Raw genomic sequence first — 15515 nt, 5'->3', positions numbered from 1 at the left:
TATTCATTATTACATTTATTTATTTATTTTTTAATTTATTTTTATTTATTTATTTTGCTTAATTTCTATTCATTGTATATTGTTTTAAATGTATTTATTGATTTATTCTTTATTTATTTATCTTTGTATTAATCTGTTTATTTATTTACTATTCTGTTTAATTTCCCCTTTTATTTATTTATGCATTTATTTTTTATTAATTTTTAAATTGATTTATTTTTGCATTCGATTTTTATGTAATCATTTATTTTCGTATTTATTTATTTTTGCACTTCTTTTCTATTCATTTTTCAATGTGTGTATTTATGCATTTATTTATTTATTCTGCATTTATTCATTTTTGTATTAATTCCCTTATTTATTTACTCTTCTGTTTAATATTCCTTTTTTATTTATTTATGTAGTTATTTTTTATTGATTTTTAAATGTATTTTTTTATTTTCACATTTATTTTTATTTATTCATTTTTGCACTTATCTTTTTATTTATTTTATTTTGTTTTAAATGTATGTATTTATTTATGCATTTATTTACTTTGTATTAATACCCTTATTTATTTACTCTTCTGTTTAATTTTCCCTCTTATTTATTTATGTATTTGTTTTCATAAATTTTTAATTTTATTTATTTTCGCACTTATTTTTCTATTTATTTTGAAATGTATGTATTTCTGCATTTATTTATTTCTGCAAGATTTCCTTTTGCATTTCACCCCTTATGTATTTATTTATTCTTTTCTTTATGCATTTCTACCTCATTATGCAAATGAGGGAGCTGTCACTCAACTCACAATCAATACAAAGATAAATACATAGAAATATCAATTTATGTCACATTTGATCAATTAATGGCTACATTTATTTTTAAAATAATTGTTGCTATATTTAATGCTATATTTATTTATTTATCGAGTCATTTATTTTTTATTTTGGCAGGTTCCGTCCTCCGTATACGTCAGGTCTCGTGTGATATGTACCGTACATCTCCAACCGACAGAGCCAGAATGATGCGTCATGTATTTAACCGCAGTTCTGTGAAGGAGGAGAGGATTTACAGCCGTGGACGTCACGCTGAGCGTGACGGAGCTCAGTGAAGGTCGTACTGAGGGCAAACAGACAGCGTCTGTGATATCAATTTGCTGAGCTGAACCTCCTTCCTTTACGCCACTGAACTGAGATTAAATACATTATTTATCATAACTGATAACAACCATCATCATCAATAACACGTTCAACAACAGCACATGTCTTTCATCGACCTGTGTGTGTGTGTGTGTGTGTGTGTGTGTGTGTGTCCATGCTCATGAACACACGTGCACATCTCTGTCTCTCACCTCTGACCGTGCGTTGCCATGTCGATGGCTCGTCTCACCGGTACGGGGGACCCTCCCTCCGTGACACACAGCACCTCCATGGACTTCCTCTCCGGTCTCCGCTTACCGTGACGGCTCAGCATGGGCGAGTCCACACGCTTCCTGGGTGGGTCTGCTGCGCAGAGCCAGGGGTCAAAGGTCAATGAATGGGATCACACACAAAGGACAGAAGCTAGTCACAAAACCAAATGGATAAAAGTCAGCTTGGCTTTTTTGTCTGGACCGCAGAGGGGCAGCCCTACAAACGCAGAAGTCTGTCACTGAGTGATGACGATACACGATTGGTCGGCGGATTGTTGGAGTTTCCTCATTGGCTGTTGCTCTCTCAAAATAAAAAGGCGGGAACAGCCCTTTGTTTACGTTTTCAGGGGGGCGCGTCAGCGGTTGCGAGCGGGTTAAAGCTAGAAAGGATCCATCTCGTGTAAATATGACGTCACGTTCTCGTTGTAATCGGAGCGACTCAGAGGGGGTCGGGATCCCGAGGTAGGCGGGACGCCCTTCAGGAGGCGTCAAAGTCCAGCTGAGGCTGATGGGAATGTTTCTCAGGTATTTGGTCATACAGAATTGTGTCCTATATGGATTAAAAACAACCGTCTCTCATCTGTAGCCGGACTGGATTGGCTTACCTATTTCGCTGCGTGGCGGCAGGTTCTGGTCCTCGTGGCTCGGATACCTCTCCTTGCGGTCCAGCAGCAGGAAGTAGATCATCTTTTCCTGGTTTTCTCTGGAGCGAGAGAAGACGAATGCTCGTTGGTTAACAGCTGGACAGTGAGATGCTTCATCATCACGAGACATTTTAAATAGAAGAATTCATCAAACTGACAACTTCTCTCTTCCGTCTCATATATTTCTCCGCTCCCTCTCCCTTTAATCTGCTCTCCCTCCACCCTTCCTCCTCCTTCCTCCTCCTCACTCACTCTTCAGACAGCAGGTCTTTGGTCAGCTTGTCCTTGTCTCTGAAGCAGCCCAGAGAGTGCATGCTCTCCAGGACGTCGGGGTCGATGTCCTCGGCCGCTGCCAGCGTCCTGATTGCCACCTTCCTGGGGACGGGCTGCTCCGGCTCCGGCTCGTTCTTTCCAGCTCTGCATCACAAACACAGATAGCTGAGCACAGACTGTCTGAGGGCACGAACTACAACACTTATAGTGTGTCACCTCCACTAATGAGGACATGCATACAGAAACAGGAGGATCTACTCACAGGTACCACGTATGCTTCTGGATCTGCTCCAACTGGAACACAAATCACAGGAAATAAACATTAATGACTCTTTTTATAGAAGCAAAACCAACAAGATGGTTGTGTTTACAAGTCGTTGTTACCGCTTTTATTGTGGTAGTCTGAGTAACGTGACGTCATATCCGTTCCGTATCCGTCAACCAAAACAAACCTCAGATAGTGTAAAACGTTGGAGGGTCAGCGTGGATACGACCTGCACCCTCGCCGACGCTACGACTGTAGAGCACCCAGATACTGACATTTGTGTTCTCTGCATTGAAACGGCCCCGATGGAGCTGACCATGGATGGATAAAGAGAACGGAGCTGACGGGAGAGCTAGAGACCACCTTGGAGAAGTTAGAGGAAGTAGACACGTAGGACTACGCACGCTTTTCAAAATAAGGTGTTAACAAAGGGAACTGTAGATACTAAATACATCTATGGAAATCAGATTGATGGATTATATTCACCAGAAGTATAAAACATTACATGTCCCTTATAGATTAAAAAGAGAATCCCACTAATCTGTGAGTGAAATGTCTTTATTCTTTGATTTCTGGGTTGCTGGATAATAAATAATTCCTGCCAATGATCCTGATATATTTGACTTCAGGACATCTCTGACTACATACATGCTGAGAATCAAACATTTTTACTGGATTCATTTAGAGGTTTAACAAAGTAAAAGTCCCTAGAAGTGGATGATTCAACTTTTCCCTTGGTCTAGTGTTAAAACGTTAACAATAATCACAACAAATCGTAATATCGAATCGCAATACTTATTGAATCCGGAGATAGGTGTATCGTCCCAAACCTAGTTTTTACATCTATGATGTCACAGATTGCTTCAAACCAACCGCTCAACTAACTGCAGACGAAACACAAGTGAAAGCACATTATGTAAACACACTCTTCTGTTATTTCTGTTTCTATTCTGAGCCGTAACAAACCCTGAACCCTTTAGTCTGAGATGAAAAGATGTGATGCAGAGCGTGGAAGCTGCAGGGCCGGTTCACGGTGCAACTCTGCTAAATTTAGCCTGAGCTGAGCGGTCCCTACGGCAACCGCCCAGACGGTACAGATGGAAAGAGAGGAAGAGTCTACCGATGTGAAGATGTGAGTGCTCTCCCGTCCTGCAGCCCGGCGCCGAGGTGAGGAGCGACGAGGTGAGGAGGGTAGCTTACCGTGAGCCTCTTGCCGGCGTCCACCTCGATCATACCGCGCAGCAGGTTCTGACAGTCTGGAGGGATGAAGTGAGGCATGTGGAAAACTCCCAGCTTCACCTTCTCCAGGAGATTCCTCAGGTTGTCGTCGTCGAACGGCAGGGCACCCTGGAGGAAGAGGAAGAGGAAGAGGAAGAGGAAGAGGAAGAGGAAGAGGAAGAGGAAGAGGAAGAGGAAGAGGAAGAGGAAGAGGTGGAAACACCTTCACCTTGCTGGTCACTGTTTACCTGGAGGACTAGTTCTCACACTTCAGTGACTTTAACACGTCACCAGAATGTTTGTGTACCAACTATTTCTGGTATCATATAAAACTATAAAACCTGATGAATTTGATTGAGAACTGCAGAAAATGACAAATATATGCATTTAAAAGGACCAAAGTGTTCCTTTCTGATGATAGAGGAAAGGTCACAGAAATCATTAGGAATAATGTCCAATCAAAACAGCTGGGAGATCTGAAAACATCAGATGATACAGTAGACGGGCAGCGGCGTCCCCCCGTCGCCATGTAAACGTCCCGTCAGGTGTTCGCTGACAGATAACGTGGAAGCAGTGTGTGAGAGCCATCAGTCATCAGTCAGTCAGTGATGATGAAGCAGTTTGTGCATCGCTGCCAGCTTGCTCAGCCTGCTCGTCCTCTGCCCCCTCTGCTCTCCAGCTGGGGGAGCGGAGGCTCAGCGGCGTGATGACGGATAGCGTTTCGTCCTCGTTGAGAAGGAGCGGGACGACGCAGCCAGATGGCGGCTGACACTGCGTGGGTTAATGGAAACAACACGAGAGGAGAGATTCATCTCCACGCGATGACGGCGCGTTATTAAGTGCTCCATCTTAATCAAGAGAAGAAGAAGAAGATGCGTCGTAGTTCACAAACAAACAAACAGTCATTTAGCTGCTGCTCACTCGTCTCTGTCTCTTTATAGAAAGCCTTTGTTATGTGATGTTTGAGAGCTACACAGCAGACTGAAGGACTCCAGTCTCTGGTCTCTGATTCACACTGAGCAGAACGGAGGAAAGTGGAGGTAAACTTCCCAGCATGCATTTCCTCTGCATCCTACAGACCAGCGTTTAGGTCAAATTCAACATCCTCTCCAGGAAAGCTCATCTGGTCTCTGTGTCTGCTGGTGATCATGGTGTGTTGGGTCACATACTGCCGCCTTGGCGTCACTTTAGGATCAGGCAACAGAACCACTGTAGTTCGGTTTAGGAAAGGACTACATGGTTGGACTTAAAACTACTAAACCTGAACGTTGTGAACACGAGATATGAAAGAACAGCTGATTGTAACGTGACGAACGGGACATGAACAGCGGTCTCCTGGAAGAAAGCCTGGTGTTTGTTGGACCTGCCGGCCTGGTGCGTCTCTTTTTGCTCTTTAAACTACGTCACCGGCACACTTTCTCTGAGCGTTTACTGTTGCTGCAGATGGGTGTACATTATACTTAAAGGCCGGGTTGACAATGTTCTCCACTATCTGTTCTATTGGTTGAAATGGTCTTTACACCCCGACAGCGATCCATTACTGATGAGCTCTGAAAAAGGAGCGGAAAAGAGCCGTCATCTGTAGCTGCTGTAATCCTGTAAAAACGTCTACCAATCACTGCCTCGCGGTCCGCTTGGAAAGAACCAATCAGATGCCTCCCTGCTCGTTCTCTACCCTTGGCGTGCACCAGCCTGAACTCAAAGCGCGTCGTCGCTGCACGTTTCCGGGAGAATGAAAGAGTTCACTCAGCCCTGCAGGTTACTGGTCATGAGGTAGCGTTGTTGAGTTGACGTCCTCTCTCCGCTCTGTGTCTGTGAAGTAGTTACGATGCGATGCGGCGGTGCTCGTGCATGTGTGTGTGTGTGTGTGTGTGGGAGGCGGGGGGGGGGTTTGCCTTGGAAGGAGCTCCTGAGGCAATGCTACTTTCAAATGATGCTTATAATATTCACTTATACAGATTTAATATTGTTTTAGTGAACACTTCTCTGTGGCCGATCATTCGTCAAACTACCCAGATCTTAATAGAAATATGACCTCATTCTGACACGTTAGATGATGGAGGTTCGTCGGGTCAGGGCAGTTTCATCTCCGCACTCATTTAATTTATAATGTGGTTTAAATGTTTTATTGGTACACAGCAGACTGTTTCCAGCATCCCATCTTTAATTCAATCCCTCCTGGTGTAAACCAGACCGGCTGAACGAGAACAGGAACATCCACCGGCCGCCAGCAAGATGTTCACCACGTTGCAGCAGACACTCTTTGGCTTCCGTATAAAGCAGATGTTTCTATAGAGAGCTGCAGGGATGACGTATTTTTGTAGTCCAACAGGAAGTGATCATCTCTCTGGTTCCCTCCACTAACAGGAAGTGATCATCTCTCTGGTTCCCTCGACATAAAGCCGATGAGATTGTTCCATTAGGTTTTGAGGCTGACTTCACAGAAATCATTTCTAAAGCACAATAACAAGCTCAGTTTATTTGCTGCTGTTCAGTCACTCACCACTAAAAGTGCAAACAGGATGACTCCACAGCTCCACGCATCGGCTTTCCTCCCGTCATACTTCTCCCCCTGCAGACGGACGGACAGACAGACAGACAGACAGACAGACAGACAGACAGACAGACAGACAGACAGACAGACAGACAGACAGACAGACAGACAGACAGACAGACAGACAGACAGACAGGTGAGTCTCCTTCATTCACTGTTTCCTGAACTATAAATCAGCCTACTGCTCTGAGCTTTAATAGAATAATCCACCCACATACAGTCTGAACCCTCCTACAGAGAAACATCAGCTGTTTGAGATGCTGAGTTATTTTGGGATGTTTTGAATTTTCTTTTATATATATATATATATATATATATATATATATTTTTTTTTTTTTTTTTTTTTTTTATTTATTTATTTATATATATATTTATTTATTTATTTATGTATTTATATTTATATATTTATTTATGTATACATATATTTATATAAATTGTTTGTAAATATATATAAACATTATTTGGATGATATTATAAAGTTACAACTGATGATTATAATTATACCTTGTTAAATGGTTAATAAATACTTTGTAGATCTATGTAATGTTTATAGATAATGTTTATTTTACAAACAATTTCCTAAAGGTTCACAAATAATTTGGTAATCATTAACAATTACTTAATATAGTATATAAAATGTTATAAAGTGTGCAACAATAAACTGATAATAAATACTTTAATAATGTAATTAGAATAATTGTTATCGTCTCTTATCAGCTACGATACAATATATCATTTATATACTAATTATTTTATATTACGCAAAACATTATGAATTATCATATCATTGTTTGTTAACAGTAAAATAACTATGAAGTTTAAATAACTAACAATTTACCATTTATAAATTATGGTTATTATAAAGTGTTATTATTTATATCACCAATACACAGTAAAATATCAGTTTAAAATCAGAGAGAAATATAATTATATAACCAAATATATACTGAATAAACCTGCAGAGTCAGTCTCTTTATATGTGTGGACAGTTTATAGAAAGAGGAAAGTGGAGAGTGGACAGAAAGTCCAGGACAGAAACAGGACATATGGAGGGAAAATGGACAAAGAGAAGAGAGATAAAGCTGATAAAGTGTGTTTGAGCCCGGTGGTGGTGGAGGAAGAGGAGGAAGAGGAGGAAGAGGAGGAGGATGAGACCGGAGGAGGATGGAGGGAGGATGGAGCGGTGATGTAAGAGCCTTTGTGGAGCTGCTTTTACTGAATGAAAGAGACTCAGAGACCAGCAGAGAGCAAAGAGCACTTACCCTGATCACCTCTGGGCAGGCGTAGTGAGGAGACCTGGAAGACAGGAACAGACCAGCAGGTTATACTGGGAGGACTCACAACACAACCAGTATCCAGCAGACCAGGTGAGTCTGAGCTCTACCTGCTGACAGGATGATGCTCTCTTATGATATATAAATATGAACCACTTTAACCTAAAATACATGAACATATCAAACTTTCCTTGTCAGCTGAGTGAGTTATTACACAACATGAAATATGAAATGACCTCGATATAAACCACCTCATCCTGTTGGATAACATCCAGCTCTCTTTACGTAATGTGACAAACGACAGACGTTTTTAAATCATTCACTTAAACCAGTGGTTCTCAAACTTTTTACACCACGTACCACCTCAGTTGGGGAATTTTTAATTTTTTTTTTATTTATAGAAAACATACTGCGCACTTATTTTATATAGCATTTATTATACAGAAAATCACTCCAAACAGTAACTTACTGTACTTTGTTATTGTCATCTTTAGTGGTTGTTTGCATAAAAACACACAATTCAAATGATTATGAATATTTAAATATTTGCTTTGATTAAAACAATCTTGGCAAGCTGCTTATAGCTAGTGTTAGGAAGTTCAACAGGTCATCATTCTCTCTCTAATATCTATTTTATATAGATGTGAAAAGATCTCCTTCAAACAACTGGATTTATTCAAGTTTCTCAACAAAAACTAAATTTTACGAAATTACATTTGAACGCATCATGATAACGTTGTAATTTACCTCCATCCAATAGTCATTTTTCCTGAGCCGACTTTGAACGTCTCATAATAATAACTCAATGGCACCTCCGTTAACGTTGGTATCTCCGGTATTTATCAAGAGAGGAAAGAGAGAGAGAGAGAGCGAGAGAGAGAGAGAGAGAGAGAGAGAGAGAGAGAGAGAGAGCGAGAAAGAGAGAGAGCAAGAGAGGACAGAGAGTGAGAGAGAGAGAGAGAGAGAGAGAGAGAGAAAGGACAAGAGAGAGAGAGAGAGAGAGAGAGAGAGAGAGAGAGACAGAGAGAGAGAGAGAGAGAGAGAGAGAGAGAGAGAGAGAGAGAGAGAGAGAGAGAGGAGAGAGAGAGAGAGAGAGAGAGAGAGAGAGAGAGAGAGAGAGAGAGAGAGAGGAAAGAGAGAGAGGAGAGAGAGAGAGAGAGAGAGAGAGAGAGAGAGGAGAGAGAGAGAGAGAGAGAGAGAGAGAGAGAGAGGAGAGAGGACAGAGAGAGAGAGAGAGAGAGAGAGAGAGAGAGAGAGAGAGAGAGAGAGAGAGAGAGAGAGAGAGAGAGAGAGAGAGAGAGGAGAGAGGAGAGAGGACAGAGAGAGAGAGAGAGAGAGAGAGAGAGAGAGAGAGAGAGAGAGAGAGAAAGAGAGAGAGAGAGAGAGAGGAGAGAGAGAGAGAGAGAGAGAGAGAGAGAGAGAGAGAGAGGAGAGAGAGAGAGAGAGAGAGCACTCGTCTGGTTTCTCTCTGTGTGGATTCATCACATCAAATGAAGCCTGACTCGTCTCACAGCGTTTCACTGAAACTCTCTCTGAGTAAACAGAGTAAACACACTCTCACTCCGTCACTGCCAGCTTCCTGCTTCATTATGTTAATGTGTGTAAAACCAGTCGATCCGAACCACTCAAACACACTCGTGTCAAAATACACTAACTGAAATCTAATTATACACCAGAGCTGCATGTTCGTGTTCACCCTCCTCGCTCCGGGCGCCGCGGACGCCGTCGCTGAGTGACATTTAATGAATTCCATTAACGTCACACGAGGTGGACGACTCATCTGACTTGTTATTAACGCCAGATATTTACAGGACCCATCAGACGGTTCTTCATCAAGCAGCCAGTCTGACGGACGGACTCAGCTCTGTCAGACCTTTAGGTCAACATGCTCATCATCATGAAGAGTCTCAGATATCTACATTTCTATGACAGCTGAGCAAACTGCGTCTGCTGATGAGGACTCTGTGATTCAGTCAAAAGCTCAGGAACAAGGGAGTAAGTAGATCTTGACGCCGCGAGCAGAGGTTCTCAATCTTTATTCAGCCAAGGATCCCTTAAAACATACTGTACCCTCCGAGACCCACAATAGAGACGTTTTTAGAGACGAGTCCAGGAGGTCTTTAGGGGGAGATAGCAGGTCAACAGTAGATGTCAATTGGAAGTGGTGAACATCATCTGAAAGCTGGGAACCTGAAGATTAATTTGAGATGCTGCTCAGCACTGAAGGTCAAGTTCTTCTAGTCATAAACATTATGAACATTATGATAGAAGTATATGATGTCCATCCCCATGCTCTATTATGTCTCATCAGTTGATATCATTTGTTACACAGGTTTGGTGCTAAATTTAACCATTTTTTACCACTGGAGAATTGATGAAAATGATCAATAATCCCTCCAAAATACCACATTAAGACACCAAGACCTTGAGGAACATCAGAGAAAAAGACATGCTGTGATTTGGGATCAAGAACTTTTTGAGATTTCTGCAAGAATTGGCATTTTTTCCGGCGATTGGCTGGCGAACACTTGTGTTGTGTAAACTCCTCAGAGACCCCTTTATTGTCAATCTAGCTAGGAAAAGCCATCAAAATGAAAATGTCCAAAAATGTCTGAGAAAAGTACGAAAAACATTCCGACAAATTTCTGAAAAATGTCCAAAGCCATCCATCCTCTGAATGCTCTAGGTCTCTAGTCTGATCCGTCCATCCTCTGAATGCTCTAGGTCTCTAGTTTGATCCATCCATCCTTTGAATGCTCTAGGTCTGTAGTTTGATCCATCCATCCTCTGAATGCTCTAGGTCTCTAGTCTGATCCATCCATCCTCTGAATGCTCTAGGTCTCTAGTCTGATCCATCCATCCTCTGAATGCTCTAGGTCTCTAGTTTGATCCATCCATCCTCTGAATGCTCTAGGTCCCTAGTTTGATCCATCCATCCTCTGAATGCTCTAGGTCTCTAGTTTGATCCATCCATCCTCTGAATGCTCTAGGTCTCTAGTTTGATCCATCCATCCTCTGAATGCTCTAGGTCTCTAGTTTGATCCATCCATCCTCTGAATGCTCTAGGTCTCTAGTTTGATCCATCCATCCTCTGAATGCTCTAGGTCTCTAGTCTGATCCATCCATCCTCTGAATGCTCTAGGTCTCTAGTCTGATCCATCCATCCTCTGAATGCTCTAGGTCTCTAGTTTGATCCATCCATCCTCTGAATGCTCTAGGTCTCTAGTTTGTGGCTGTAAAGTTTCATGAGGCTGTGATTATCCTAGAGGTCACCACAGGTCATTTTATACAGTGAGGTCAATGAAATGTCTCCTATGGGGACTAACATCATCACACATGAATCCAGTTGGGCTCATTGGATCCACCAGAGTCTCAGCTTTACAGTGAGACCCGATTTAGTTTTAACACTGATGTGTGTAACCTTTAAATCTCTACATTAACTCTGAGTGTCAGCCGAGAAATCTCCTCTAAAATCACGTTGATCACTTTGTAGACAACACAACACAGTCTCCATGGAAACTGAAATAATAATATACATAAGAAATGATATTGATATTCCAGAGAAGTGAGTCTGCTGCAGTACCAGCGTCTGTATTGTTTGAATCATAATGAAGTCAGAACACATTTTGCCCAGTAACTCGGTAACTCGGTGTTCTTCTCTCTCTGTCTGAGCAGGAGGAGTTCAGCTCTTCCACATCACCGACTCTGTGAAACGCCGGCTGGCCTGCGGTTTGCCGTGGTGAGTGGGACCAGATCGGACCGGCCCGGATCCTCCTGAAGCCCGCCGGAAAAAACAACAACCAGGACCTCATAGCAACTGAAAGGTTTCTACAGCCACAGCATCTTTAAGTCGACCTCTCTGCAGCTCAGCTGGGAGGAGGCTTTTTCATGAATTCTTTTCAGCACTTTTATATCCAGTCACAAACATCAGCTGACTGTCGTACGTGGAGGACAGTGAGTCAACAGAGACGGGATGAATACAGGATTTAAAAAGGTGAGACAGAAAACATTCAGGGGGACACAGAGGACAGGTTTACAGAAATAATAAAAGAAACCCTCTAGAACGTTTTACCATGGAGGATGTTTAGAAAGGTAATAAGGGGTAGATTGTTTAGAGCTTCAGGACATTTAGGAGATTAAAGTGTCTCACTCACCCACAGCTGGTCTCCAGCAGACTGTCCCCGACCTGCAGAGACGCCATGCCGAAGTCCGCTATCCTGATGTTGTTCTTCTCGTCTAACAACAAGTTCTCAGGCTTCAAGTCTCTGTGGCTGCAGGACGACAGGACAACAGGACGACAGGAGAGACAACAGGAGACAGAGTTAGAAACTGATGAAGTAAGGAGCTCCTTTACACCTGGCAGGACAAGGTCTTCATGGGTCCAGTCGGTACCGAGTACCAGAGATGTTCAGATACCATTTTTTCCTTCCCGATACCGGTTCTGATACCAGCATGATAAAAAATACATAGTTATTTTTATTATTATTTAACAGCTGTTTACCACTGACCCTGTTGTATGGCCAGGTTAAACCCTTTAATGCGAAACACTCGGCCACACTGGGAACGTGTGTATACCATATCAGCAAAACTACTACAATTTCAATGTCTGTATCTGTAGAAAATGTTACGGAGATGAAAAACAAGTAAAGACATGTTTTTAAATCAACACTTCCTGCTTCATTTAAAAATAAAAAACCCTCAAGCATTTTTTCTGTGGACAGAATTTCTTCATTTGTTAACACAAGGCTTTTATTCTGAAATATTTGCTGGACAGTGTTGTAGAACATGCAGTGACTTGCAGAGCTCCATGAATGAATAAAGTACGGGGTTTTAATTGTGGATTATTATTATTATTTACAAATTACCGCACGTTTCTGAACCTTTCTCTGTCTAAAATAAATATAAATGACATTTATAATGAAATGAAATGGCCATTATGAAAGGCATGTGTAGAAAGAAAGAGCTGACAGCAGCAGCAGCAGAAACGCAGCTGTGAACACCCGACGCGTCAATCACGCAGCCGCCACTCGCTCCTGACGTCCCCAGTGTGGCCACGGCATTCCTGTACATATCCTGTTTTACTTGATGGATTTTCCACTGTGAAATATCTCCAAATGGCTGACTTTTTCCTCTCTCTGACTACTGTTACCGTTACACTCTCCACTATCACCGCACCAAAGAGTATAGAAGCAAAGAGACGAAACTCTGGTGTTTTTTGACAACAGCCGCTGCCGCCATTTTGGACTGAAAATGCGTATTATTTTTATAATATAATATTTTTCAACACAGACCATTTTGGTAGAATATGACAATAGAATAACAATCTAGTTTTACTTTTGTACGTCTCTTTGTAGGAGGACGTTTTACTGGTGTCTGGTAGTCGCTTTCAATCCCAAATGGCGGAGACATAGCTCTGCTGCTGGACGCTGATGTTGCAATGGAAAAAACTATTGACTTTCACTTGCAACATCAGGAGTTTTCCCAGAACAAACTTTTGGACCCTTGAAGACCATGAATCTACCAACATCGCAAAGCCTCACTTGTCTGTGGAGCTTCTCAGACATCCAGGTCACAGGATATCTACTGTAGAGGCACTCAGTCTAAGGAAACTGGACTTAATGTAGATTTCTTTAAGATGTTTTGTTTCTCATCCTAAAAGCTTCTTCAGCTCCAGGAGGAGGACAGGCTTCCTGTTTCCGTTGACTTCTAGATAACACTCCTCTATGGGAGCTGATTAGACAAACCCTGAAGATGACACACTGTTCAGACCCACTGTGTGTCATGATGGATAAAAGTCAGGTTCTTGGGCTGACTGACTTTTATTCTTATATTCTCATATAAGTGAAGATTGTCCAGAAGTTTTCTGTCTGATGACATGTTTTCTTCTTCACTGGACTTTCATGAAGATTCATAATATTTGAATACAGCAGCTCCAGACGATCGTAGGGCTCTTTATTGATGCTTCAGCCTGCGGAGGTGGTGAAGTGGTGAAGTGGGAAACAATTAGTCCTGAAAGCATTCACACCCACACACTACTGTCTCTGCCTTAAAGGCTGCTTCATTACCGTCCAATCATCAGGACCTGATGCACTCCTCCAGTATCAGATCGACCCTTTCACTCAGAATGAGAGGTCGACTCCAGAAAACACAAAGTGCAGAATAAATCTGGTCCTTCAGAGCCGAACACCTGATGTGTGAAGCCGTGAGTCGGAGGCAGCGCTGCTGTTGAGGTGCTCTCAGAGAGGAAGAGAGATGAAGAGGAGCTGCAGCCTCTAAAGTCGCCTCCGGCTGCAGCTGACGAGGAAGAGGCTGAAGAGGAGGCACGAAGGGGGAAACCTGTGGTTCAACCATCAAACGCTCTGCTGCTTCTAGGAATACCACCTCATATATACAACTGTTAGAAAATAAACTATTGTAGGTGCTGCCTCAGTTTAAACCTCATGTTACACGATGGAGGATATTTACTGACCTGCTGCTGTCGCGTGTCATCAGTACGCCACGCAAACGTCATCAGCTAGGTTTAGGCAAGATAACCACTTAGTTAGGGTAAGGGAAAACGTCATGGTTGGGCTTAAAATACGAACGTAAACTAAGTTAAACACGTACGGAAACAACGTAACACATCTATAGGTCAATCCAGCCCGTTTTCGCACGAAAAGGTGCATAAATGCAAAAAGAAAGAGCTGACAGCAGCACAAACGCAGCCGGTGTGAACACATGACGCGTGAATCACGCAGCCGCATGGATGCGTTTACACTGCCGTCAGTACAGGATACATGACGTACAAATGACACGCGGAAATCAAGAAAGGCGTACATATTGCACGCTAAACGGCTTGCAAATTATCGTGAGATTTATACGCATTTACGTGCAAACTGGCTGGATTTGCATATCTGAAAAAAAGTCTGAAAAATGTCAAGAGTGAAGTCGATCGGTAGAACGGTTGCAGAAAAAAATCAAAGCACAAACGACGGACAAAGACTCCTTCCATTTTAGTTAGATGTGGTCAGCTCAACAAAAAGATCAGCGAGTGAATGAGTGAATGAAAATCCACTGATATGTTGAGAGAATAACATTCATACCTGCAGTCACTCAACTGTTTTATTATCTGAACCATTAAGATGGTTCATCTTTCTGTCCGTCTCTCTCTCTGTTTCCATCTTCTGGCTATACTCTCTCTCTTTGTGTCTGATTAGATTTCATTTGCAGCAGCTATTTGTGTACATTTCCATATTTTATCCCCCCCGCGCCTCTAAACAGGATTTGTTTTCCCCTTTTACCTGCAAAAAATCCTGACTGTTAAGAGCCTAAAGAAGGTCTGCAAATCCTACCTGTTTCTAAACAAACCAACGAGATACCTAACGAGAAAAAGAGAGAGACACTCTGGAAAAGATATGATGTGTAACGGTAACGAACCATATGGAGTGGCTGTGGCAGAAGTCCAGGGCTGAGATGATCTGTCTGAAGAACTTTCTGGCCTCTTTAGGCGTTAGCCGGCCCTTTTTCACCAGGTAGTCGAACAGTTCCCCCCCGGACACGTGCTCTAGAACCAGGTACCTGCAGAAGAAGAGGGTGCAAACGGGTCAGAACGGTCAGTGATGGAAGAAGCACTCAGGTTGGTCAAATAGTATTAAAATATCCAAGACAAAGAAGGGCGGGAAAAAAGACGCAATTACAAAAGCGTCTGCTACTTCAGCACCTCGGATTCATCACTAAAAAGTCCACACAGAAAGTAAATAAGCAGAGTTTACTTAAACTGAGGATGTTTAAACGTCCCCAAACCCTCAGTGGAGTTTTCCCTCAGACTGAGAGAGGTATTAATGAAATAATTGAGTGATAAATCACAGAGTATTTGGCTACGACGTGCTGAAGTTACCACAGTACACTGGCGCTT

The 15515-nt window shown here is 42.4% G+C and overlaps 1 protein-coding gene across 11 annotated transcripts in view; it reads right to left on the bottom strand.

The window, feature by feature from the left end:
- Positions 1 to 15515, bottom strand: part of LOC141781581 (serine/threonine-protein kinase BRSK2-like) — a 130053-nt gene that overhangs the window by 28180 nt on the left and 86358 nt on the right. For all 11 annotated transcript variants that reach the window (XM_074657439.1, XM_074657403.1, XM_074657412.1 and 8 more), the window contains exons 4-12: positions 15038 to 15178; positions 11776 to 11892; positions 7610 to 7643; positions 6297 to 6365; positions 3776 to 3922; positions 2573 to 2604; positions 2290 to 2454; positions 1999 to 2096; positions 1334 to 1487 (exon numbers count right to left, since the gene is read on the bottom strand). In XM_074657439.1, the coding sequence (XP_074513540.1) occupies positions 1334 to 1487; positions 1999 to 2096; positions 2290 to 2454; positions 2573 to 2604; positions 3776 to 3922; positions 6297 to 6365; positions 7610 to 7643; positions 11776 to 11892; positions 15038 to 15178 (957 nt within the window). The remainder of the gene's footprint in view (positions 1 to 1333; positions 1488 to 1998; positions 2097 to 2289; positions 2455 to 2572; positions 2605 to 3775; positions 3923 to 6296; positions 6366 to 7609; positions 7644 to 11775; positions 11893 to 15037; positions 15179 to 15515) is intronic.

The sequence above is a fragment of the Sebastes fasciatus genome, chromosome 2 (assembly GCF_043250625.1).
Source record: "Sebastes fasciatus isolate fSebFas1 chromosome 2, fSebFas1.pri, whole genome shotgun sequence".
Classification (NCBI taxonomy): Eukaryota; Metazoa; Chordata; class Actinopteri; order Perciformes; family Sebastidae; genus Sebastes; species Sebastes fasciatus.
This window is presented reverse-complemented; position numbering and strand designations above follow the sequence as displayed.